The sequence below is a fragment of the Dromaius novaehollandiae genome, chromosome 1 (assembly GCF_036370855.1).
Source record: "Dromaius novaehollandiae isolate bDroNov1 chromosome 1, bDroNov1.hap1, whole genome shotgun sequence".
In the NCBI taxonomy this organism is placed as follows: Eukaryota; Metazoa; Chordata; class Aves; order Casuariiformes; family Dromaiidae; genus Dromaius; species Dromaius novaehollandiae.
Window position 1 is genome coordinate 1,543,302 of NC_088098.1, and position 27,920 is coordinate 1,571,221.

The 27,920-nt window shown below is 42.6% G+C and overlaps 1 protein-coding gene across 1 annotated transcript; it reads left to right on the plus strand.

Moving 5' to 3' along the window:
- Positions 1-27,911, plus strand: ITIH2 (inter-alpha-trypsin inhibitor heavy chain 2). The gene is made up of 21 exons (XM_026119330.2): positions 1-195; positions 1,763-1,837; positions 6,875-6,910; positions 7,481-7,653; positions 8,398-8,502; positions 8,848-9,010; positions 9,941-10,048; positions 11,053-11,181; positions 11,886-12,002; positions 13,327-13,495; positions 15,358-15,483; positions 15,622-15,803; positions 16,991-17,176; positions 18,198-18,337; positions 18,940-19,112; positions 20,847-20,981; positions 23,878-23,991; positions 25,251-25,449; positions 26,155-26,327; positions 27,038-27,149; positions 27,673-27,911. Exons 1-21 carry the CDS (start codon positions 112-114, stop codon positions 27,818-27,820), a joined length of 2,847 nt encoding a protein of 948 aa, XP_025975115.2. The 5' UTR covers positions 1-111; the 3' UTR covers positions 27,821-27,911.
- The last annotated feature ends 9 nt before the right edge of the window (positions 27,912-27,920 follow it).

Genomic DNA, 27,920 nt, shown 5'->3' on the forward strand with positions numbered 1-27,920 from the left:
GTTCAAAATACTACATAACCCTGAGCTGTTTCCTTGAACTTGTCTCAGAGAAGGAAAGATCTTGTGTCTAATACCTATGCGGACTGTTCTCAAGAGACAAGCAGGAAGAAAATGAAGCATCTGATCTTCTTCCTGAGTTTTTTCCTCGTTACTGAAGTAGGAAGCTTTGACCTCGTTATTGATGGAATCCCAGATGTGAGTATTTCCAGACAGGGCCCTGGTCTGCCTTCCTCGCTGAAGTCAAAATTGAAGCTGCAACTGGCTTCAGTGAGAGCAGAATCAGATTATTTCTTCATAGTTCTTCTTATATCTCACAATTTCTCTTCTGCTTTTATCTGTAACTGGGATTATTCTGATAATTGGTTTTTACCTGTTATTTGTGGTATGGCTTTTTAATATTATTAAAGCTGGGAATAGTATGGGCAAGTATCTTTTGGAAGCAGATTTCCTGCTTTTAACTCAGCTTTGCTTGTTCTGGGGCTTTTAACTTCTAAACATCCAAGTGGACTCCTGTGCTCAGACCTTCAGATGTATTTTGGATCCTGCTTCCCTGAAACAAGTAGAAACCCAGCACCTAGATATCTTGGTGGATGAGGTCTCCTGTATGGGAGCACCACAAACTTCAGCAAAATTTTGTATGGACTTAGATTTTTGCCAGCATGGATTCAAATGCAGAGTTAAGATCCTGTTGACTGTACATTCCTTAGTGGAGGGATGGTATAATTTAATATAATATTATAATAAAAGAAGTATAGTTAGAGTTTTTACTTTAAAGCCGAATCCAAATTTTATCTTCTGGACTCAGGTGAGCTTAGATTTGGGTGTCCACACACATTTCCACATGATACAATTCTTTTTCAAATTGAAGTTTGTCGTGTGTATTGCAATATTCTGATGAAGCCAGCAGGGTTGGTGTGAAGCTTTCTTTCACTGTGCAAGGTTAACAAAAAGAATTAGTGAGAAGGATGTTCTCTTTTTCTTTCTTCCTAACAGCATTTTTCATGCCACAGTGAGATTGTTATCCTGAGTTTATAATCCCTAGGAAAAAAATCCAGGCCTCTGCTCCTGCCTAATCATAGATGCTATATCAGTTTAATCTCAATGTGCTTAAACAATTTAAGTTTGTGCAAATGTTTGTGTATATGCTATCACTTAAGTTGGAGAGCAACTGATGAACTTTAACTTCTTTATTGGCATAAATTAAACTGCTAACACATTTCAATTAAGAGTATTGCTCTTTTACTTTATTTAAAAGTCACACTTTGCACTTGGAAAAGACTGGGTGTTCCTCTTCTGTCAATGGGTCAAATTTAGTTTTCCGTTACATTAGTATAAAACTAGAGGTGATTTCTATTGGTTTTAATGGAAATTCTCTGAACTCACTGGTTTGAGTTAGCTCAGTATCTGTCACACTGCAGTTATTATGATTGGACAACTCCTGCTGAGAATCTGCTTCTTGCACATTATGGGCATTTCAGTCCATTAAACATCACTCCATGTTTCAGAAGGAATGGATTTAAACTGATGATACAAGTCATGATCTTGTACAAATACAGAGGGCTACTTGGCCATAGAGGGAAAATGCACGTGTGAAGAATCAACATTTTGATCTGAGATGGTTTGTCTCTGCTCCCCATTTGCAGCAAGGGGCAGTAAATACCCTTTGGAACAATATTGAGTGCTAATCAATAATAAATCAAGTGCTAAATCAAAATGTAAGAGAGCAGCCACACTTCTTTATTTCCTCTTCTTTCTCTTCTAGGAAGTGGAGGACTTAATTGACCTAGAAATCAATGGATTTCCTTCAAGCTCCAAGACGAGAAGTGGCAGGTACCAGGTACAGTACTCAGAAATGCTTCAAAAGAAGGGAAGCAAGGTAGAGAGGAAGAATGCTTGGACTCTCTCCCCAGGTGGCTAGTCCCATTTCAGTGGTCATGAGTGTGCAGTCAGGTGGGACCAGCAGGTCTTGGTAGGCATGGAAACCTCTCTAGCTCTTGTCAGGAAAGGAACTGATGCTATCCTTTATGTAGTACTTAGCACAACAAGGCCTTGTTCCATATCTGAACTCCTAAGGTAGGACCATAATACAGATGCTAAAAAATGGCAATATTTGTCTAACTTCATGTATGGGAAGCATCCCATTGTTGCTGGTGAGGCTTTTCCATGAGAAAATGGAAGAGAAGGACTACTGGGAACACAGGATGAAGCCTTCCAATCCTGCTGGTAGTCCATTCATTCATATTTAATTCAGGTCAAGAGAGTGCAGCACAGCATCCCACGGGGAAATGAGTTGGTAGAGTGAGAGATCAGGGAAGAAGATTTATTTCCAGCATGCTGATGCATTTCAGATTACTGTATTTTGTCAGTTCTGAAACAGAAACTTCTAAAATAACTGTTGCAGGAATTTTCTTGTGTTTTACACAATGGTAATTAACAATAATAATGAAATCAGTTGTTTGAAGATATTAACTTTTATTACACAAAATGAAAGAAATGATGATCAGCAGGGACCTTGTTCTTCACCAAGGCTCTGGGGCTGCCTTTCTTGAACTTGGTCAGCATAGTGTATACAAAAAAATTCTCTTGAGTAAAGTTGGATTTTCCTGTGCCTTTGAAATTAAGCACAGGCAGATGTGAGTCTTCTTTATCCAAAGGCTTTTTAAAAGGGGCTTCGCATGGAGTGTAAATGTAGGTTGTTCACACCTGAAGCCCCCATGACAGAGAGAGAGAAGATTTTAGCATAAATGTGAATCAAACAAGCTCACATTTGCCAGACCAATACTTAAATAATTTAATCTGGTCTAAGCAGATATCCTCTCTAACTACACTTGTTCAGAACATCATTTCTTTTCAACACATCTGCATTAGTGCCATATCTATTGCACTGTCTCCATTCCCCAGCTCTCTAGATACATAGTGATATATACATACACATGCAGTAGTTTGCAGTTCTGCTAGTGGTAACAGGTTTTCCTTATCTTCCAATATATTGTATCCCATACTTTACCTATAAAATGAGTCTTTGCAAACCAGTAGAATTAAGATCTCAGCTATATGATGAGTTATGTTCATGTTAGTTGAGTCACAATAATCAATCATGTGAAATTAGTAAATGAAATTTTAAAAAACCTACCTGGAACATCTTTCCTTGAGACACTAGCTACAAGCTAACAGCAGTCACTTACTGTCGATCACTAGGGAAGACTATTTTCCAGATTATTGTTTTAGGACGACATTATTCTACAGTGAGCTCACTAGCCCACTGACAACAAGACAACAACATTCCTCTGTAGACCCTACTGATTTGTTCTAAAGGGAAAGAATTATTCTCTAGGTCTGAGTCAGGTATTTAGATGTAAATATTTGCTCCTTGCGATCAATTCCAGATATACAGTGTCTCAGGTATGTGAATGGTCCTCGTGACCACAGAAACAGAGCGCCCCACAGTCTGGAATGCAGGTAACCCTGTGAACCTCTGTATGATGGTGCAGCACTCTTATCTCTGTTTTAAAGATAGATAACTGAGCTTATGTCTATATTGCAAGGTGAGGATTTCTGCAGCCTGCTCCCCAGTCCTGGTCCTGAGCTCAGTTGCACGGAGCCTGCAACTTGTGAGATCACATCTATTTCCTTACTGGCTAGCTTCCCTGGCTTCCTCTCCATGAAAACCAGGGTGGAAAGGAAATGGGAAAGGAAAGAGGGGATGGAATCAGCTGGCTGGGGAGCCCCCCCCAGGTCCCAGAGTATTTATACAACCACAGAAACCCAGGTTAGTCTGCAGCATTGTAAAAACCTGAATTCTGCCAACCCCTAGGTTTAAAATTGTTCCTCTTGCACCTCAAATTAACTGTCATGATCCCCCAAAAGAGTCTAAAGAGGTTGCAAGGAGAATGCAGTGTGTTAAAAACTGCTTAGGGAATGGGTCACATGAAGATAAGCGAAGCTGTGAGTGGGCAGCACCTCAAAAACCTGGGAGGACATGCCAGGTATATCTCATTCTCTTTCCAGTATCTCATGCTGGCCCTCTGCTTTTCAACCTTTTTTTCAATTTACAGATTCTTATTACTTCCCCTAGGAATTTGTAGGTGTCAGTAGAAGCATTCTTTACTTTAAATGCAGTACAGCCTCTATGAATTTGCTTTCCTTCTTTCACGAAGTTACACTGCAGAAGTAGTCCACAGACCTCTAAAGAGGCTGTGGACTTCAACTTGAAATCCCTGGTAAGCAAAGTATCCCACATGCAACCTAAAAAACTGCAATCAGATCTCTTGTAATACTTTCCTCCCTTAGACACCATGACTACTTCCTCCACCGACAGGGCAGGAGGAGCCAGGGCCTGAGAGCCCTCGACAATATGTAGTTTGATGTACACAGTATTTTCTTGATGTTAGACTGCACACTAATTGCAGCATTCACACACAGTGATTTGAACAATGATCCTTAAGAAGGGCTGGATATCCATAGCCTGCCTGGGTGTCAAGAGAGGAAGAGGGCTCTCAGTACCCTGAAAATAGAGCTCAGCATCTGCAAAGACCAGGTCCTAAAAACAATTCCCGAGGCACTTGTTTTCTTCTCTCTAATCAGCAATTTGCCGCATACATGATATTGCACAAGATGTTATTTCCACTCCGTGCTGTTATCAGCAGAACTGGATGCAGTATAAAGGCAAGGAACAGCCACAAATCCTAATGCCAAAGATAGCACAAGCCTCTTAAGCACCACAGGGGCCCCTACAAGGCCCATGTTTTCAGTAACCATGCTAACGCTCAAACCTCAATATAATTATCTCCAGCTATGTCCTCCTCACCTGTTAGAGTGGCCACACTCTGCGGCCTTTGAGATGCCAGGTGGACTAGAAGACCCACCAGATGTCTGACTCTAACAACAGAAGTCAGAGTCACTACAGGTGCAAGTGATAAGCTCATGACTCCATCAGCACCTCCCCCTTTTCACCCACTCTCACAAAAACAAACAGGAAGGAAACACGTGCATTTTGGATGCTTTTTGCACCATTCCTAAGGGAAGTCAGGAGCCCTGAGCTCCACTGAAAAGCAGAGAAGTACTGGAGAATAAAACATATCTCCTTTATACTAAGGTCTTGGTCTGTTCTAAGCTGGATTTGTTTCAGTTGAGGTTAGTTCAGTCTTAATTTGTATTCATGGTGGTGATGTTTCCTACCCCAAGGGTATGTGTGGCAACAGTCATTCTTCACAGTTTGGTTCTTTATCAGGTGTGAAGTGTTAAGTTTATTGTACAGTGGTGTTTATGGGGTCTTGTGAAGGACTGAGCAAGATCTATGCTTTGCGGAGCATCTCTATAGAACCATAAGCTTCCAGCTCCTGAAATGCCAGTCTGAATGTTTCAGGTGGAGCCTGTATAGCTGTGAAATAAAAACCTGAGTTTGTTCTCAGTCAGGTGGGGAATCCTGCAGGCATTCTATCTGTCTTTAAGGGATCCTTAAAATCATCTCCTTAAAATCATCTCCTTAAAATCATCTCCTTAAAATCATCTCCTTAAAATCATCTTGCTGTGCGATATATTACCTCTTATGCAGATCTAGGTTTTCCTGCTAACAGTATATAACTTAACTCCCAACAAACTTGCTAAATCTATAGCAAGCCTTATGTGTATTATGTGGCTAAAGCAGTTATCATAAGCATTTTCTGTGATTTTGTGTCCTCTCAGATTCAAGTCCCATCTTTATTTTAAAACCTGAGATGGGATTGGTCTGTTTTGGTACACTGTTATAGTTTAACGATCAATATCTGATCTAGTCTTTCTAAGGTGGAAAGACATCATCAGTGGAGCTGAAGGGCTCAGTTCAGTTGCCTAAATATAGGTATCTGGTGGCGGTGTGAGATAGCATACAAAGTCCAAGACATCCATGCGAGGTGTCAAGTATGATGCAGGATCTACAAGAGACCTCTGGCCTCCTGGAGCCACACTAGAGGCCAGGGTGGTACCGTAGGGCACCTCCAATGGCACTGGGCACCCGCTCCCCCTAATCAGTACATGGTTTAGGGCATGATTCATCCAATGAAATGGAGGTATCTGTTTTCAGATAAGAGGAACCACTCCATTGACTGTAAAGAGCTGAAGCTGACTAGTTATGACAACACCACCAAAGCAGACAGCGGCATTAACCAATTGCATCTTCTCCTAGAACTAGTTGAGCCAAATCCCATCCTGAGGTCACTTGCATGAGTTAAAGCTTTAAGGCATTAAAAAGAGTGATTCAGATAGCCATAAGCTGTAACCAGCTCTGCATATAAATTCAAAATGGGAGCATTCATATGGCAGTAAAAAAACACTCTTAATTACCATTGTTTCAGCTCTTCTAAGCAGTGCAGCTGAGCAGGTTAAATATATATATGAGCACTGATATGTAATAATATTGATTACACAACAAGTAATAGTATAAATACATATTGTATCTAATGCAATAATATAAATGCAGATAAAAACAAAATGAACTAAAAAGGTCTATTTTTTGTGATGTTCCACTTTTCCTAGAAAAATGAAAATTGTGTTTAAAAACTAAGGTTTCTGAGTGTGAATTTTTGCCAACACACTTTGCTTTTAGTAAGAATATTTTTGTTCTTGAACAGAAAAGTGAAGAGGAAGAAAACTGCCCTTTTGTTTTTGATAGCCTCTAAGTCAGAGTTGGGAGATCATGTGTTCCAAGATCCCATGTATAAATACATGAAATATAACAAAAGCAATCTGCACACTCAGCCTGAGAACTCAAACTGATTCTGGCTATCTTGAAAAGCAGCTTTTAGGTAGTTACCACTGTCTGATCCCTAGCTCAAAACAGCTACAGTCTGAGTTCTCAGCTTTGCTGAAATATATTCTTCATATTTTTGTTTTCCAGCGAAGCACATCTGACTGGGGGTACGTTGGAGATCTGGTAAGTTTTTTTCCTCCTTTGTGGAAAAAAACCACTGAACAAAGTGGTTTTCTAGTTAACCATTTTTTGGAAATCAATCCTTTTGTTTGTTCAGCTCCTTATTTATACCACTGGTCAGGTATTAACCTATTTTCTTTAAACAGACAGCTGTTTGCACAATGCTGTTTATACAACTGCTCTTGGAGGGAGGAGGGTATGTCACATGAAGAAACAAGCAACAAAACAAATTGGACAAAAGCAAAACTGTAATAGACCAGTTTAATACCATTCTCCCACTGCCATGTTTTAACCATCTACTATACTAGGTCAGTAATCAACGCTTCCACTCTCCTTTATTTAGGACCTTTATTCAAAAAATAAGCTCCCTCCTCCCCAGTATATCTCATGTTGAGGAATTACTACTCAACCCTTCTGTGCTTGGTTACACTGACAGAGTCATTCCAAGGACTGGTTATGCCATCCAAAGCGATAAAGACCTTCCAGCTCAAAAGATTCCTGCCTTGCAGCTAATATGTTGTCATGTAATGTGAGCTGCATCCTAAATTTACAGGGTTATTCTGTCCATTACAGGTGGAAGATGACGACAAGATAGGTCTTTATAGCTACAAAGTTCAGTCCACCATAACGTCGCGGTTGGCCAACACAATGATCCAAGCCAAAATGGTGAATAACGCAAAACGGCCCCAGCACATAGTGTTTGATGTACAAGTCCCCAAAGGAGCTTTTATTGACAACTTTACTATGTGAGTAGTGGGCAAACACCAGCCTTGTGCTTTAGCAGTTTCAATTAGAAGGAAGAATGTGGTGGGAGGGAAGTATTCATAAAAGCAAAACACCTCCTATGATTTTCCAGCTTCAGTGTAATTTTAGCAGGCTTTCTCAGGGAGAAAAGGCTTATGTCATTGTACTGTCTGTCTGTCCATCTCTTCCACCCTGCTAATTTTGGGGTCATTGTTAACAAAAAGTTGATAAAAGAATAGAATTCTTAAATAGACTAAGTTCCTACCTGTCTTGTGCAAATTGGCCCCACATCAAAGGAGAGAAAGTCCCAACTTTGAGCCCTCACTAAACAGAAAGAAACTTTAGCCTGGTTCAGTATCCATTCAGAGAGGCAGCAGCCAGCCCACTGATCAGCCAACATGCACTGATCTATCGGTCAGCACAGGCATAGTTTCAAAACAGCCATGACATGAGTTACTACCTGCTCTGCCCAAAAGATGGGGAAAGTGGGAAGGAGGTGGAGAAGAGCAGATCCTCTGTAAGAGTACAAGACTGCTGGCAGCATGAAATATAAGAGCAGGTTGGGGCAGAGATGCAGATCTACTGGAAACCAGGCATCATTATTTTTGGATTAAATGAAAGCCTTATTTAAGTTCCCACCAGGTTATAAAGAGGTTAGATTTCACTGATGTTCTTTTAAAGCAAGGAAGCAGATGCTGATTGTAAATTTGTTGCTTTTACAAACTGACCACGCTTCTCTCTCCTAGGGATGTAAATGGTATAACATTTACAAGCTCAATTCGAGAAAAAGCTGAAGCCAGAAGAATGTACTCTCAAGCAAAAGCCAAAGGCAAAGCTGCTGGAATAGTAAGGTGCAAAGATTTTGGCATATAGATCTTGTACTGAACTAACTCATGGGAGGAGTGAACCAATCCATCCCAGAAGAAGAGAGAAGAGGGGGACCTTAGCAAGAAAAATAGATTGGAGGGACAGGTTTTGGTCACTTATAGCAACCAAGATAAGTCCTTGATAATTAAACATCATGTCTTTCTGCCCTCAGCTTGACGAAAGATCTTGTGCTAATAGACAACTGCAATTGCCTAGTACAGGCCACAGTTAGAATCATACTCAGCAAATGTATAACTCTAAAACAAAATGCAAAGAATTTCTCCTTCTCTTTGTACTTTCTCAAAATAACTCCACCGCTAACTTTTCAGGAGCAATGCATTGGATATGGAAAACTTCAAAACTGAAGTGAATGTGCCCCCTGGGACAAAGATCCAGTTTGAACTTCATTACCAGGAAATGATTCGAAGGAAACTGAGCTCCTATGAGCACACTATCTCTGTGAAGCCAGGACGCTTGGCAAAGCACCTGGAGGTAAGGTGGATTTGGTGTGTGTGGCTATCACCACATGGGTGAATCCTCTCTGAGAAGAAGGCTAAGGTTTCTTTGAGCCCCACAGGAGGACACTTCTCCTACAGCTACCTCCTTATGTGTGGGTTTGGTAAAAATAGCCTCAAAGTGCTGACCAGCACAAGAAGCTTCAGACTGGGAGCTATATACCTATGTCAGGGAGGAGCAAATGCGTCCTGCCTCCACTTACACTGACATGGTTGGGCGTCTCCTGAATCACAGCTGACCCTTATCAGAACCTGGACAAACAAGCCCTGGTCCATTTATACCTGTGTGTGGACTTGCCTTGACTGAAGGAAGGTGTGCAAGATTTGCTCTTTATCTGGAATAAGGCTTCTCCCAATAGTCCCAACTGCATGAGAAAGGGTCCTATGGGAGTAGATGTTCTCCAAATGGTAGGCCCTTCAAACCTAATTGACGGAAATTGATTTGTCTTATTCTTACTCTCTTTCTTATACTCATCCAAAGGTGAGCTCTGTTATCCATCAACAGAGACAGGATACAGGGTTAATCGCCTCAGTACTGTAGCAACATTTAAGCAGAGTCACTTAACCCTTCATTCATGCTTTCAGCATAAATGATGGCATCGCCCTTGACTCCTTTCCCCCACCTGCCCCAGAAGGAGGGAGAAGGAAGAGGAAAGAGCATTTCCACCAAGTTCTTCCTATTCTTTGGCCACTCTCTTTTGTTTTGTTTTTTTGGGTTTTTTTTTTTCATCTTTCCGTTGTGGTCTGCTTTCAACATTGTATGGATCCCCACCAAGAGTGAGACTAGTGCTGCAGGAGCATTCTTAAGAGCATCCCACTGTCTATCTGCAGTTTGCCCGTGGCAGGTTCATGAGATCCTGGTACAGCAGCAGCACTGCTCCATACTAAGTGTTCTCCACTCCTTTAGGTGGATGTCCGCATTATTGAGCCACAGGGACTTCGCTACGTGCATGTTCCTAATTCACTCGGAGATCATTTTGATGGAATCACCACTATCTCCAAAGGAGAGAAAAAGGTAACAGTCACAGACTGGAAATACCATCAAAACTGCAGTTTTCACAACATTTGTTCCTGCACAGTTATGATATTTTCCCATATCTGCTAGAAGCATGCAAAGAGTATGGCATGCTTATGGGAAGTTTTAACCTTGACAAGCGGAAGTTTATCAGGCAAAAACAGCAACTGAAGGTAATCTGCCCTGGAAAAGAAGTAAGGCCAGAAACCCCATGAATCCTCTATTGTCTTGACTATTGCAACTTAACTGTGTGTACAAGGTGATCAAACGCCACAGTGACAGCAGTATAGAAACAGTGCGTAGTCTTCCAACTTCGTGCAAATCTTTTCATTTGGAATTCTGAAAGAGCAATGCAAAATAATAGGAACTGCTAGATGTAAAAAAATTAGGTCATGAATATCAAGTGGAATGGCCATTCTGGAATAACTCCGCAAAAAATCTCAGTTCCAACTGAGAATGTTTGTATAGGGAGTTATTTTGGGGCCCCTATTTCCCTTGACATTCTTAGCCTAGCTTTCTCTGGCATAGTTCTTGTGTACAGATAAGCCCTCCAATAGTAGAAAAGCCTACATGGCATGTGACTAGCGAAAATAATTTCTAGTACTCAATTTACAGACAAATTACAAGCTCTTATTTGATCAGAAGAAAAAATCAATTAAAAACCTATTAAAAATGCTGAAAATAGGGATCATTTCAACTAGGAAAATATTAAATAAGCCAATATATTACTTACTATAAACTGTTTGCCCAGATCTGATTATGTGTCTCTGTAGGTACACGTCACCCTATTTCTGTCACAGTTGCTACTACTGAGTCAGTAAATCCAAGCAAACCTTAGTGCCCTTTTTGTTTTGAAGCAGCAAAATCTATTTTCCATTTACATTATAAATAAAGAAATTAGAAGAGCTTTCAGTGAAATAAGATATTTCATAAATAGAGGAACTTTTGTTTCAGTGGTCCACCTTTCACACAACATTTGACTGATGATTGCTTCTCGTTTCAAGGCACACATTTCTTTCAAGCCAACGATGACTCAACAACGAAAATGCCCCACGTGCTCCTCTACGGCGGTGGACGGCAACTTTGTCGTGCAATATGATGTGAATAGAGAAACCACGGGTGGGGAACTGGAGGTAAGTGTTGCTGTTTCACCAGGAAGGGAAATCTGTGAACGCAGGAACTGCCATCATTAAACAAACTATGCTAAATTTCATCACTGTATAAATTCTGCAGTTCACTAGGCAGAAATGAAGCCATGTTGGCGTGCTCAGGGAGAACGAGAATGAGAAAGACCTCTCTATCCAAATGAAAGAAGAGACAGATTTTAAGTGGGCAGAATGGATTTACTTAATTTATGACTAAGACATGGTCCTACAAATAGTCAGGAATAGTTTCCCATCTTGTCCACAAGCCAATTTCTTTTATACCTAGCACCACTCTAGTGATTTAATGTCGAATCACAAGACAGAGTCTTTGAAAGTTGTACCAATATATCATAACAAGACAAACCAGAACATCATTATTTTTATGTTAACATGAAGCAGAGTTATGGGTTGAATTATTATAGCCAGAACAGGTTTTTTAAATGTTGTCATTAATCCCCATGCCAGTGCATGGCATTTCTCCAAAAAACAGCTTCTGCTTTCCCTGATAAAAAGTAAAGACTATGAAGTATAGATGGTGTAAGGCTACAAATACAGGGACCTGCAGAGCTGAAAGTTCGATTCAGCCCATAAAGAATAACAGCATTTTCTGTTCTGTTTTTGTCTTGCATTCCCTGGCATCTTTACCATGGTTCAGTTCACTGTGTGTTCATTTTTTTTATTTTCTTTTGCAGATTTTTAATGGCTATTTTGTTCACTTCTTTGCTCCGGAAAATCTTGATCCTCTACCCAAAAACATTTTATTTGTTATAGATGTCAGCGGCTCAATGTGGGGACTTAAAATGAAACAAGTAAGTGTTTGACCTCTACTGCGAAAAGAAACTGCCTCCAAGTTTTCTCCATGTGCCTTACCATATAATTATGTAGCAGACAGGCACTCAAAATCAGCAGGTTAGATCCTTACACTCTGTTCCGTCAACATTCTCCCTGAAGTTGGTGAACGTTTGGTGAATGAAGGACATTGTGATTTTTACTCTTTATTTGTAAGGCTCCTGCCATGTTACAAGGAAGAGATGATGTTGTCAGAATAATGATTTTAGCTCTTAAGCAACATTTTTAGTTGACGGATCACAAAGCATTTTGCAAAGGCCCTGACCCCATTTTTCTCAAGTCTCCTCTACTAAGTGCTGAGGAAGTCTCAGTGGGAGTACTACATCCCTGCTCTCTAAAAGCTGTGAACAACTTGTTGACAGCCTACTGAAGAGTAGTAAGACTGGCTTAGACAACATAACCCATGAGAAAAAAAATGGAGGAAGTAGGTTGATTTAACTTTTTGCAAAAGAAGACTTTTGAGAGAGATGATCAGCCTTCAGGTATGCAGAAAGTTGTTCCAAAAGGAAAACTGATCAACAGACATTCGTGCACACCAAGGACAGGATAAGAATGGATCAGATGGATTTACAGCAGAGGAGACTTATATTAGATACTTAAGAAAAAAAAGAAAAAAGAGCTTTGCAGTGCTGAGAGGGGACTTCAGGAGATTGCAGATTGCAGATCATATGTCACTGGAGGTTTTTAAGAACTGGATAGACAAACATTAGTTTGGGACGATCTCTGTATATTGAATTTGCTTCAGAGCATGATACTAAGGCTTGGCAGATTGCTGTCTTGGGAAAATCAATCCTGCAAAACTGGAACATAGGCTAATTGTCACTTGTTTAAATTGCACATCTTGAAACAGATGTTACCCAGCCTAGAATGACAGCACTGCAGGCAAAAATAAGTCTCCTGACTGTTGTGCTAATTCCTCTCTCCTGGACCACGATGTCTCATGGAGTGCTTCATGCTCTTGCTCACACTCTCTCTCACACATGCACTTTCTTGAGCACTCTCTCTGTTGACTGAGCAAGGATGTTAAGCAGAGATGGGTTGAAGTATACGGTTCTGTTCTTGCTAATTGCATTTCAATCTATATTTCTTTGAATAAAGTAGAACTTTTTTTCCCAAGAAGTGTAAAAGAGCCTAGGGGTGAGAGATCTGGCTAATAGATTCTGATTTGGATTCCAATGCTCATGTTGTTTTTCATCAGCAACTGTTTTCTTGTACTCGCATTAAGAGGATGCTTTCAACAACAAAAAGCTTAAACTTGTCTACTCTTGAATTTTCTCTTCTCAGACCATTGAGGCCATGAAAGCAATACTGAGTGAGCTCCGTGCTGCTGATCAGTTCTCTCTTGTTGACTTCAATCACAACGTTCGATGCTGGAGAGATAATTTAGTCTCGGCCACCCCAGCGCATGTTGAAGATGCAAAGAAGTACATCCAGACAATCCATCCCAATGGGGGTATGAGGTTTTGATTGCAAGGTGGTCTTGCAAGTTAGGTATCATGGAAATAGGTACCTCAAACACTCTTCAGATTGGCAGAGTATTCTTAACAAAAAGCCTGATTCCCTAGCTGGGAAAAGCATGACCTGGGACTAAAGGGGAGCAAGACTTCCAGTTCGTGCCAGGGAATGGGATAGGATTGCATGGGATTTCCTTCTACTGAATAAGCTGCAACAGATGCTAGCTTAGGAGGGAGTAAAAGAGCTGTAGACCCTTCTTTCTCCCTCTCAGCACTGCCACGGTAGCATGTACCAACAATAAGAAGGTGTCTGTAGCTCTGTGTCCCTCTGCATTACCATAGCACCATAGCACAGCTGGCCTACCTCCAGCCCCACAGACCCCAAAAATCCATGAAAGACCAGGGCTACATCGTGCTTTGTGAAACAGATCATAGGGAGCCCAATGCCAGGGTCTCCATGGGCTGTAAACTGTAGACTACACCACGATCTACTAGTACATGCCACCCTGGACAAACAGGTCATCCTTTTTGTACCTTCATTCTCTATCTAGTAAGCAAGGACAGTTGACTCTTTCAGCCTCACAGGGCCTTGGAGGCTTCATTCATTTGTTAGTTGTCAAGCTACCTGTACAGAAGGGGCTAGCAATCATTTTAATGGATTGCTCTCTGAAATGCAGTTTGGGTGTAGTTGTTCAGCTGTTTGTATGCCAATAGTGTGTCTAGTGTGTCTAGGCTCTCCCCCAGATCAGGGCCTCCTGGTGCTCTGTGCTGTAAGAAAGTAAGAAGTAGCCTTCATCTGTCAATGTCAGCACATGAGGCTCAACATAAAGTTATAGACTTGACCAAGATCACCAGTGTGCTGGGAGTAGGAACCCATGCTGGCATATGAGTGCAGTGCCCCATATACACCTGATTATCCTTTCCCAAATGAACTGACAAAATCAGAGACCTGTTCCCATTCAGCAAAATTAGTCTGGAATGCAGCATTTGATTATCTTGTCTCTGAAGCCACTGTTTAATTGTTTGTTTTTTCCCTTCTTCCTCTTTCTTGACAAGGAAAATCATTAGCTTCCACCTGCTCAGCCTCTCTGTTCCTATTCTCATACTCATTTCTCACTCAGTCCTTCTGTGCCACAAGCCAAACCTTTGAATGTCAGAACTCACTAAGACTTCAGAGTCAATAACCACAAAACCCTTCTTTTTCAATCAAGATGTCCAAGGAACAGACTGGTCCCAGAAAAAATGTTTCTTCATACTCTCCTTCTATGGTCTGCCTGCAAACCTACTATTTCACCCCACAGCAAATAGTTCCCAATGCCACAAATGGGATTAATGTGAATGGGAAGTTCCCAGGTGGAGATGATATCCCAGGATGGAAAAGCTTATCAGACTCTAGCCTCTTAATGTAACTTTGTGCAAAACATGTATCTGTGCATATACATAAATGTGCATAAATTCACATAAATGTGTATTCATATAGTTCAACATCATAGTAAGAGCAGAGTAACATGCTGGTGAACAAATCCAGGAGCAGATGGATTACAGTCTATTTCCACTTACACTGATGTAAATCCTGACTAGTTCTATCAATTTCAGTAAATGGTGTAACTATAAATGAGGAAAATCAGAGAAGGTCTATTTAACTCAATGACCCCTATGCAGCACCTTTCAGCTTCTGTTTCTTCAGGGAACCGGAGAGTGCTAGCAGATGTACCATAAGCATCACAGAAGGGGGGTTTTGCTGCCTCCATCTCAGGTCTTTTCCATGATGGTTATTTCTGCTGGAATCTCAGAACCAATCTATATCCAAAAGGAGAATCAACAAGAGTCAAACCTGTTTTCTTCATTGTGTCTTTAACAGGCACAAATATCAATGAAGCTCTTCTCCGAGCCACATTCATCCTGAACGAAGCACAAAACTTAGGGATGTTGGACCCTAACTCAGTCTCCATGATTGTATTAGTATCCGACGGAGACCCGACAGTAGGTAAGGATCCTGCTTTAGGTGAGAAGGCTGATTATAATTAAGGGAAAACAAGAGACACTGTAAGGGCATGAACCCTCTTATCCCAATGGAGACTTCCACAGCTGCTCAGATGAATGTCACCTTTTGTGTGTCTCAAAGGTGAGCTAAAGCTGACTGCGATCCAGAAGAATGTGAAGCAGAGCATGAAGGATGAATTCTCTCTATTCTGCCTTGGGATTGGGTTTGATGTAGATTACGATTTCCTGCAGAGAATCGCGACTGACAACCGTGGCATGGCCCAAAGGATTTTTGGAAATCAGGAGACCTCTGCCCAAATGAAGGTGCATTTCTGGCCCATCACCTCTGAAAATGAGGGTGCAGTTCTGCTCACAGCTGTGAAGCTCGGGTAACTCCACTAACAAGGGTAGAGTTACTGTGGGGTCACAGGGGGATCACAAAGAGAGAGAGTTCTGAAAGATAACAATCATATGCATTAACTCAAGAGCTCCTAGTTACAATTTTTACAGCATCTACAACATATATTTACTCTACCACTCTGTGTAGGATTTATATTCTATTAAGCAGTCCTAACTACAAAATAGAGCTTCCGAATTAAAATTCAGGCTTCGATTTTACCTCATGCTACTTCAGCCCTAAGAAAAGGCTTGGGTATAAATGATAAATCCTAATCCAAACTTTACCAGCACAAGAAAGGGTTAAGTTCCAGGAGGCTCTAGATCCAAATCTATAAGCAACAGTTGCTGATGACAAAACTTTTACATCCTTATTCCGTTTGTATTCATTGGTTTCATCACCTACAAAGACTTCCCATGTTTCTTCTTTCCCCACACAAGATCTCATAAGTAGCTCGTGTAATAACATGTCTGGCAGGTGTGCTAAGAAAGGACCTGCTACATGGTGTTCTTTCAAACAGAGCTGCTTTTGGAGTGCAGCTCCTTGGTATGATGCAGCCTTCATCTGCAGCACTATGTGGGTACCCGTTTTCCCTCTCTATTCCCTGGTGCCATAAACTAAATCGATCTGTCAGCAGATCCCCATTTAAATCAGCCAGGTACAACGGGGTCAGAAAAGGGGACAGAGTTTGTGGCACAGAAGTGAACACAAGTGAGACACAGGCAAGAATTTTTTGGCAAGAATTAGGTGGAAAGCAGTTATGTTTGTCTCACACACTAGCCAAAAGCTGACCAACCTGCATACAGATTTAGGCCTATATATATCTGTGTTCAAGCCTTTTAGGTCTAGGAAGTTGTTTCTTCATAATGGCCCATGGGCTTATGGCCATCCTTTGACTTCCATAGGACCTGGGCCAGTCCTTCTTGCTGTACCCATGTAAAGGCATGCTAAGGCCTAAATATAAAGGCTTCTGCATCCTCTGGGACAAAAAATGTCCCTCTTGCCCATTAAGGTTCCCAGTTTTGTCCCCTGCTGTTCTTTCAGAAACAGTGGCATGTATGGGAGGGTTGCTTCAGGTATGAGAAACTCACTTCTCTATCTTCTCCCATCTCAGAAATTCTACAACCAAGTCTCCACCCCACTCTTGAAGAAGATTCAGTTCAACTATCCCCAGGAGTCGGTGTCAGATGTCACCCAGAGCAGCTTCCACAACTACTTTGGTGGCTCAGAGATAGTAGTGGCTGGGAAGGTTGACACGGAGAACCTGCAGCACTTGGAAAGCATAGTCACAGCTACAGCCGTGAGTGATGCTCTCTCTAGGATACTTGAAGAAGACATTCATTCATATGCACAGCTGCTTCACTGGCAGTTATTGCCAGCAGAGTATTTTGTCTCCCTGGGCCCTGGGTGAGAGCGTGAGGAGCATTTTAGAGGGTTTGGCCAACTGATGTTTCACAATAGCTTTAAGTACAGCTTTGGATAGTTACTGCCTGTGTCCTGCAGCCTGCAGAGGAACTGCCTTCTAATAAGAATTGTACCATACAAAATTTAACTGCAAGTGAGAGTTTTGCTCTAAAACTATAGAGTCCTCCTTCATGTTTTGTGGAGGTACAGGGGAGATCCTATATATAGCTCTTCTCATGGCTGAACCTCCCACTGTGGGGGAGGTTCCAGCTGCTGTAGGGCAAGTCCTAGCACTGTCTTTGTATACTCTGCCTTGTGGCATGTGCAATGAGACTTTCCCTGTGTCTCAGGGCTGCTCTTCCAAGTGGAGTGGGTAGGGGCAGGGGGGAAGTACCAAATCATTGTTTCTGAGGAAGACCCCAATTTTCTGAACTCTTATAGGATTTGCTGTTCATTATTTGCTGCAAAAATCAAACACATTCAATATTCTTCCTTGCCAAAACACAATGATGTCCAAGGGCCCGGAGGAGAAAGCAGAATTTGGCCTCTGTTGCACAGCAGGGATTGGACATGAAAGGCCTGAAGGAAGGACATCAGAGCTCTGTTAAGAGCAGCAGAAAAGTTGCTGCTGCTTCTTCTGGCATGTGGTAGCACCCTCTTTAGTTACTGCTGCTGTCTGCTTTATCTATCACTGTCACTGAAATTGTATTTAACAAAGCCCCTCTTACCACAGCTCCCCTCCCCATGCCCGTTGGGCCAGCAGTGCTGGGACTTTTTTGATCTAGAAGTGACCATGGGCAGATCCAGAGAGGGTCCTTAATGCCAAGCATGCAAAGTGTTAGCCAGAAAGGGAACACGGAGCTGCCTCATTCTCCTGTCTCACCCTCCGTTATCTTTCTCTCTCAAAAACTACAAAGGCAAATGCAGAGCTCGTTATGGAAACCCTGCGAGATGTCGAAGAACTGGATGGCTTCATGAAGAAAGACAGATATGCAGATCCTGATTTCACTAGGAAGCTGTGGGCTTATCTGACTGTCAACCAGATGCTAGCAGAGAGGTGAGGAGAAACGTGGCCTATGGCGGGAGGCAAGTGAAGCCTGAGAGCAATCTGGTCCTCCCTAAGACCGCAGGGAGATAAGGCCTCTCAGAAGGTTTCAAATGGGTAAGGTAAACAAATATAAATAAAGGTGAATGATATCTTCAGTCCTTCCTGCTCTTCCTGTTCTTAGCACTTGCAGACACCAGGGAACAGAGTTTGGGTTTAGTTGATTAGGGGAATAAGGGTCAGACAAACGTGGCTGTGGGGCTGTGTGAATGAAATGAATGGGACATTTTCCTCACAGAGCCTGAGTAAAAGCTAAGGAGGGGTTGAGGATAAAGCCCACCGTGCATAGGAAGTCTGAGGAGTCCTCCCTGATGCAGTAAAATGTCTCCTACTGAGACCGGGAGTTGGGACTGGGCTCTCTGAGTCCAGGCCAAAGCCTGCAGAAATCATGGAGAGTCATTCATGCAGGTCCTCAGCCTTTCCTTCTCACTACACCTTGATCCTTCCAGCTTGTCTCTGTGACTGGTCTGTGGAGGCATAACCAGCATCAAGCTCTCCTCAGCAGATGGCCTAAGGAGCAGCTAACCATGTCTTCTATTTTATTTTCCACCCAGAAACATGGCCCCCACTGCAGCTTTGAAGAGGAACATCACAAAATCCATCCTACAGATGTCTCTTGACCATCATATCGTCACCCCCTTCACATCCATGCTGATAGAGAACTCGGAAAAGGATGAGATAATGCTGGCAGACCAGCCCAAAGACCCCAGAAGAGGCTGCTGCCCAGGTCAGTGTCTTGGTTTGTCCGCTTACTCTAGCTCTTATTTTGGCTTTATTCTTCTTGTGATGAAAGAACATTGTGTTCATTATCCACTCAAGGTGTTTGTGCTTATACCATAGGCTATATTTTCGGGGAGAGCTGAACACCACAAAGTGCCTTCAGCCACTCTGAGAACATTCTGTTACACAAGTGCTCTTTGGAGCCATTGGCTTCGGTGAGGACAGAATGTGCCAAGACTGCAATGATGAGCTTTTCGATAAGCCTACAATGTCACAGATTGAATTCTTATAACTGGCACAGATACATTTAATTCCCTGCACTTGAATCGAGCTGTGGCATCGACCAAGTCATTTCTTATCACTGCTTTTTGGCCTTGGAAGCTTCCCAGGGTAGTTATCAATCACAAGCCTACATGGAATCTGAGGAACCTAACAATATAAGGTCCCTTGTTAACTGAGCATCTGGACTTCTCCTTTAAATCCATTACTTCAATACACCTTCCAAGACCCTTGTTAGAGCAATCTTCTGTCTAGCCAAACAGGGCAGGGTTGGCTTTTTCTGGCATTATATGATAGAATCAGTCTCAAAGCAATAGCCATGGATATCCGTGGGTGTCTAGTAGGCCCAAAGTCATCCCTGCACAGCCATAGTTTGCTTCCAATAAAACTGGAAAGCAGCTCTCTTTGCACCCTCACCAGTCTGTGGTTTGAAAAAGCATGACTGCTACTGTTGGGAAAATAGTGCAAGTGCAATTTAATGGAAGTATCAAAAATGAAATATCAACTCCTTAGACAACTGAGTCTGGATCATTTTTAATAAACAGGAGATATGACACTGAGTTTACAATTGGTTGTGAAAGAAAGAGGCAACCTACATTACTGGGATAGACAAAATCATTTGCCTGGCCTGTAACACTGGAAATGATTATAACTCTGCTGAAACTCCAAGCACATGTCCTGCATTCCCAGTTGTCAGACTCCTGGATAACTATAAAAAATGACCTGGTGCTGGCTCAATGAAATGAGTTTTTTTATGTCTGTCAGTTGTTATTGTTTGGTTCATTTATTTTTCTTTTCAATTGCAAAGTCTTCAGTAAAGACCCAAAGAGGAATGAGATAGCTGTTATTTATACTGTGTGTTACAACTCATGACTACCAGTTCTGCACTGATATGGCATGCATTACAGTGGGAATTCCTTATACGTGGCACCAAGTGATTAATTCAGGTCAGGATTATCTTGATCTAGAAGGTGCAGATGACTTAAGTGATATTAGCACTGGTCCCTTGTTTCTTTTGGTATTTGACAGGATAGGCAAAACTTACCTCATTGAAATTGGGGTCAAGACTCCTGTGGATTTCAGTGGTAGTGGGACACAACTCTTGAACCTTAGAAGAGGACAGAGTTTGTAAAAATATCTAAGTCTGTGCTTAGGACTGTGGAAAATATTGTAGGTTATATCAAAATGTTTGTACATATAAGGCATGGAATAGGTAATCTAAAGAAGACTTTTCTGCCTATCTTTACAAGGTCTCATCAGAAGTGCACTTCTTCTCTCATAGACAGAGCTTCTGTGTCTTCCTGACTCCTTTATACACATCTGTCTATTGTAGTAAACAGTGTTCCTCCTGCTTTACTTTGGTATAATGGCATCAGACTCTGATTTACTGCATTACTTTAAAAATTACACTATTAAAAATGTCTGTACTAACAAAAGGCTAATTGTGATTGTCATTTAACAGGTACTTTAGGATTAACTCCAAATGCTCCTAATAATAATAAAGGTATCCCCACCTGGGCCAATGTCACAGCTGTACCGGTGAGCTTCATGCCTGAACAAATGAGTCCTCCTGTGTCCACTGTGAGCATAAACAGAGGTAAAAGATGTTCAGCACTCTCTTTTCCTGTTGCACACCATGGTACCGAAGGTTTCATAGACTTCATCTATAGAATAATAAGAAAAGATGTTTTATCTTTATCTCATTGGTCAGAGAAGATGTTGCCTTCTCTCTACGTGATGATGCACCACTGATCAGGCTCTAAAATACACTTTTCTCTCCCACTGTCAATCGAGATGTATTTACTCTGTTGGGAAAGGAATAATTTGAGAACTGGGACTAAAATTCAGTTCAGGGTGGGGTCTGAGCAGTGGTAACTGCATGCAGATATAGCAGACCCTCAGCTGGGTCAAGGTAAAAAGAAATAAAGGGAAGCAAAGACATTTGTTTCACAGCTATCACAGTGGGGAATGGAGAATGCAAAGCCTCATTTCTTTATTCTCATCAATACCCTGCTGTTGTCAACAGCTCTGTGTCCAGAATAGTCAGTACATATTGCAAAGCAGCCAAGGATTTTTGATAACTGTATGTTTTGTGCTAGAATAAGTTATTATTTTCAGGTGCACTGGGTGATTGCTACAGCATTTCTCTGCAAAGAAATGTCAGACAGCAACACTCATCACCTAATAAATAAATAAAGGAGATAGCCAGAGTTATTGTGCACTTTGAGATTTCAGCTTCTGTGACAGGATGGTGAGCAGCTTTGAGCAGTTTAAATCAGCACTTAAAGTGCAGCAGAGACAACTGGAGTAAAGTAAGATGAGACACAGCATTTTAGCAATAGGTCCTGCCTCAGCTAGAGCATTATTTACCTAAAAAAAGCAAACATTTCTTGCACTGCCTACTACAGGAGACAACTTGTCTTAATGTTCTTGCAGTGCTTTGCACTGAGTCTGTTCATACACTGATGAAGGTGTCTGTCGGCTGTCCTGCTTTTTCCTGTTGAATTTTCTGGTTTGTGCACAAGCTGCATCTTCATTTAGGAACTAGTCCACAAGAGAATAAATCAATTGCTGGGGCTGGCTGAGGAAGCTACACCACAGCTGTTGCAGAGGACATCAGTGTGAAAGGTCCTAGATGCAACCCCTGCTGATGGTCTGTGCAGGGCACAACTATGTACATCCCAAAGGGAAAGGCACCGCTATCAAATTCATGCAAATCCATCCATTTTCCAAGTATGAAGCTTTTCTGTATAAAATATGGAGTGATTTTCAATTTGAATAGATGAAGCTGTAAAAAATATATACTCTATGTTACAAACATAAGACTAGTTTAGACCCTAATAGGCTCCCAGAGATCCCATCTTCTCCTGCCTGCTGCTCTGAGGCTGAGGCTGGTCCTCGAGTTCACTTTCAGCTTGTCGGCAGTAGCAGAGCTAATGCAGAGTTACTGCCATTGTAAGCGACAGCACAAATGCTCTGTGGTAGATAAACATCTCTGAATGCACTGATGACTGATGGATCTTGTTAACACTTGGGCCTTTGCCACAGTTTAATGCCTAACTTACACGAACCAGCTGGGAGACCCATTGCCTATGAAAGCTGTATAACTACAATCACTCAGGGAGTGTGCATGTGTCTGTGTTTGAATGTGTGTATTTACATAGCTACCAGCGAGCTGTCAAACTCCTCAGTGTAGACCAAGGGTTAATCCAAGACTTTGAGACACTTAAAGTTGCTGCTTGGAAAAGAAAGGGAGCAAGACAGTTACCTGCCCATCTTATACATGTATTTTGCACTGGAAATTCTTTGCATTCCTGGAAATGTTGGTCAGAACACGCGCTGGCATCAAGTGGAAGAAGACGAAGCAGTTGGTGAGAATAAAGAAAAAGAAATGAGAGCTAAATTCAAAAAAAGACAAAAGCTCCTCCACTCTTGAATGGTACCTACACTACTGCTTCCTGTGAAGAAATGTCTAGTCAAGGGTCTGGGCTTTTGTCTAGTGCATAGGAAGAGGCAAATACTTCCAAAAAATGAGGAACACCAGTAAATGAATGAAAACTGGCCAGGGTAGGCCAGCAGGCAACGCTGAGAAGATGGATGTATCTGAATGTTGGTAGGGAGATGGTCAGATGCCAACCTGCACCCCATCCCCAGAGCCCACTTCTGCCTGCAGCTTTCCACTCCAAGCACTGGGCAGTGCTTTACTCCAAAATGAAACTGGAGGCAGCCACCTGCAGTGACTGGTGCAGGCAGTTGTCTCAGTCGAGGGACATTTTAAAGAAGACATGACTTTTGGAGGGGCCCCATCCCACCAGGGCGTTAAACGTGCTGTGAGAACAAATCCTGGGTTGGGGTCCTCAGGGGAGCAGGTAGAAGTGATGTATGCTGACCTGAGGTCAACATGGTAGGCACATGGATCTTCTAAGGAGTCTGAGAACTTTCTAGTCCAACAGACTGATGTGCCAGGAGTGTAATATGTCTAGAAATGGGCAACAGCTGGGCACAGAGGGTTTAGGTCTTAGCTTTGAACAGAGGTTCTTTGGTGTTACCCAAGTCCTGCTTTCAGTTCCTTTGGGTCCTTTCCTGGGTCCAGGCCTCAGGGAGGTGGTCCCTGGCTGTTTGGTGTCCAGATGGGTTCTTGGCCTCACCTGGAGGCTGGCCTCCATCTTGAGTAAATAAAGCAAAACCTCTGGGACTCCTGGATGAGCCTGCGGCAGCCTCTTAGTGTGCAGCTGTCCAGTCAGTGATGCCCCTCTAGCCAATAATGTCATATATTTTTCTTAGGGGAGAAAGTGTCTGAAATGCTTTCATGAGGGGCATCTGAGATGTTTCTTAGCTCTTGCAGGGGCCCAAAGGGTCCTTTTCCTATTCTGAGGAGTGTGGAAAAGTGCCTCAAAATCCTCTGAGGAAAGTAGCTCAGTCTTTTTGTCCCTTACATCTTGCACAGGTATTGGCCTGCTTCTCATACCTATTTCTTTATTTTCATGTTTTAGTTGACAATGATCCACATTTCATCATACATCTGCCCAAGAGCCAGAGGAACATCTGCTTTAATATCAACTCAGAGCCTGGAAATATCTTAAACTTGGTTTCTGATCCTGGTACTGGTAAGGGAATAAAAAGAATAGTTTATATTGTAGCACTTTCCTTCCTCCAGAATCCAAAAGGTGTTCAGAGCAGGGGAAATGCCTACAAGGAATAGTATGTGCTAACAGGAGTGTGGCCAGCAGGATGAGGGAAGTGATTATTTCTTTTCACATCTGGAGTACCGTGTTCATTTGTGGCTTGCCAGTACAAGAAAGAGTTGACAAACTGGACCAAATCCCATGGTGGCCACTGAGATGATTATAGGACTGGAGCACAGGACAGGGAGAGGCTGAGAGAGCTGGGTTTGGTCAGTCTCTAGAAAAGAAGACTCAGGGTAGGACTTGTTGCTCTCTACAACTACGTAATTGGAAGGTAATGAAAAGGTGAAGCCAGACTCTTCTAGGAGATGCACAGCAAAAAGAAAAGAGGCAACACACACAAGTTGCAACAGGTAAAATTCTGGTAGATATTAGGAAAAACTTCTTCACTGTGAGGCTGACCAAACACTGGGAAAGCAGCCAAGATAGGTGAGGAAATCTCCAACCTTCGAGATACTCAACACTAAACTGAACAAGGCTCTGAGCAACCTGCTCTAGCTGGACCTGCTCTGAGAAGGGGATTGTACTAGCGACCTTCAGGGATCCAACCTAAATTATTCTATGATTTCTGCCCTGTTGCTTGCTCTTATTACATCAGTTTTATTGAACACAAATGAATTGCATGCCATTAAGGTCACTCCTGGTCCACATAAATCAGAAGCATCAAGTTTCTGGGGGTAATTCCAACTCAGTGAGCAGAGCGTAGAACCTCATTCCTGGGATCCAGTTTTCTGCTTGCATTCCCAAATAGTGGAAGCATAAACCAGTTCAGGGTAAATCTTGTTGTCCTCATGTGCTTGCCTTTCCAATAATTGGGGTCTGCCTGCTAAAACATGTCAGAGGCTGCTCTTTTTCATAAGGGCAGAAATGGCTGAGAATCAAGCGATTTCTGTCAGGTCTTTAGGCTGCTGTCTGGCACTGATGCAGGCAGTCTAACAGTGGGGTGTTTAGAAGAGAGATTTTGGATGTGACGCTGTAATAGCTCACACTGTCTTCCAACCCTAGCAGCTACCTTCTTAAGAAATTTGAAAGACCACAACAGATCTGCAAGATCTGCAAGAACATTAAACCCCCGCTGATGGTGCTCGAAGATAACTGGTTTCATTTTGCATTGAAACGAATCAGAAGCATACTGCCAGGCAGTATGATTTAGCCCACATCTGCTTCTCTGCTCTTCGCAGGAGTCGTGGTCAATGGGCAGCTCATTGGAGCCAAGAAGACCGAGAATAAGAAACTTAGTACCTACTTCGGCAAAATTGGGTTTTATTTCAAAAACAAAGGCTTAAAAGTGGAGATCAGCACAAAAACAATAACACTGAAAGATGGATCTTACAGCATCACACTGACCTGGTCTGACACAGGACACATCATTCGGAAACAGTAAGTTGAGGATCATTCATTGTTTGACGTATGGAAACCGTTTGGAACAAAGCATTGGGCTTGTCCAGGTATGGGTGGGATCCAGGTCACAGCGTGCCTACATGTGGGCATGCACATCTCAGCTAGATGTCTAAGCTTTCCTTATCGTTAATGGGGATCAGGCAGTAGAGCCAGGAGAGGGATTCAGTTGATGAAACATAAGTAAGAAGAGCCGAATTCCTCTCCCTGCTGCTGAATGTATTAACTAAGGCCAGGATCAGTTGCCTGAACACAAGCACTTAATGCTCTTTGAGATACCCTAAGGGTTCCTGACATCCACAAGCAGCTAGGAGACGTGACTCGCCACATCCAGGAGACCTTCACCTGCAGATTAACAGCTAGCAGCCAAGCTGGGTAACAGCTGAAGCACTAGACATCTGTTTAGGCAAAGGAATCCCTTCCAAAATCTCCATTAATTTTAAGAGGATCTTAGATCTGTAGGGCAGGATTTGTTTGCCTGAACATGGGCGTTCTGTGTCCTCTTAACATTGTCCTGCCAGGCCACTAGGTACCACTCCCAAGGCCATGAGTTTCTGGTGGGTCCTCTCTCATATCTGCCAGTCCCATGTGCATGTTCTGGGTGTCCCGGAGCATCTCAAGGGGCATGATATGCTTACGTGTGGGCAGCTGAATGGAGTCCTTACTTTTGTTCTGTGTCTCTGCTAGGCTTCTCATATCTGTGAAGAAAGAAAGCAACGTTACTATCACTGTGGGTGAGAAAATGTCCTTCATGGTTTTATTGCACCGTGTGTGGAAGAATCATCCTGTTAATGTCGACTTCCTGGGAATCTACATTCCCCCTGAAAACCAGCTCTCCCCGGCAGCACATGGGCTGATAGGTAAGGTCTGGGCATGGGGTGATGGATAGAGGGGGACACTAGAAAGGGTTTTGCTAGATCTTTGAGTGAATTAGCTGATCTCTGTGTCTTGAATGGGAAAATGTCTTGGAAGCCCCAAGGACATTGTAGAATATGGCTGCACCCAAGCTGTCTTCAGCCCTTGCCCCAGTCTGCCTTTGGAAACACTGGCCCCAGTGTGGCTTGAAGCTTATTTGCTTCCTTCTGCTTACACCAGATGGAGGGACCACCAGTGACTAAGCCACACCAGCAAGGTTGATACGTCAAGAAAAGATAATAGCCCTAGTTCTCCAAAATTCTGACATCCAAGAGAAAATGTGGTAAACCAGGAGATCATTCCTTAGTCCCAGCTTGGGAAGGTGCTTTCAGAAAAGGCCTGACTAGCCTTGACGACACCGTGACCCACACAGCTCTCCTCTGAAGATGTGTGAATCCCGCAAGCTACAGGGAGGTTGTTTTCCCAAATATTCTTTGCAGCTCCAGTCTGCTTAAGTAGCTGACTCAAAAGGAGAGCCTTCCACCCTCCCCATGTGGGCGATCCTACGGCGTTGGAGACGTGGTGCCCTGTGATCCAGGCAGGAGCGGTTTGCCTGCAGAAGCTAGTTTCATTTTGCAAACGTGCCAGGCAGCAGCTTACATTAGAGCCACAAAGGTTACGAAATGCCAAGAGCTTTAAACCTCTCTTTGATCAGGTCAGTTTGTGTCTGAACCAGACGTGTATATCCACAACCAAAGGCCTGGGCAAGCTCCGGAGAAACCACAAGCCACCATGGAAGTGAAAGGAAACAAGTTCACTGTTACCAGGTAGGATTTGTGATCAGAGGGCAACACAGCCAAAAATAATCTGCTTTAATTGCTCTCTTTCTGAACCTGATTGATTTTTTGCTTTTTTAAATGACTTCAGTGACTCTAGGCTTACTAACTCCCAAGGATCTCAGGGAAATATTCCCTCTGTTAATAAATGATCTGTTTTTAGCTGTTGGCAAACCATACACCACATGGGACTAGAAGGCAAGTTGGGTTCTTTCATATTTGTGACTCACCCATGCTCAGAGGGGCATCACCAGTTCTACATCTGACCTTAGACAGGCTGTGTTAGCCCCCCTCAATGCGTCTGTCCCAGGAGTGCCTGGGACCCCCACGGAAGGGCACATGCATCACAGACCTGTACAGTTCACTGCAATTTGTGGTTGTTTCCACTGTGTGCTGGTGACGACACACATCTCACCATGTTAGCAGAGCAGTGCAGAGGTGAGTAGGATTATTGATGCATTTTTGTCTATTTGTCATGCCATGACCTTCATTTTGGATGGTTTCTCCCTCGCAGGGGATTGCAGAAGGACTACAGGACAGACCGCGTGTTTGGAACAGACGTGCAGTGCTGGTTTGTGCACAACAGTGGGAAAGGTTTTATAGACGGTCATTACAAAGATTACCTTGTCCCCCACCTGTACAGCTTTCTGAAGAAACCCTGAAGGCTTGAACACTAAACCAGTTTATTACACAAAAATAATCCCTTTTTGGTTCTTCATGTCCAAAACAACTATTCTGAACAATATCTTCAGCCTAGCAAGC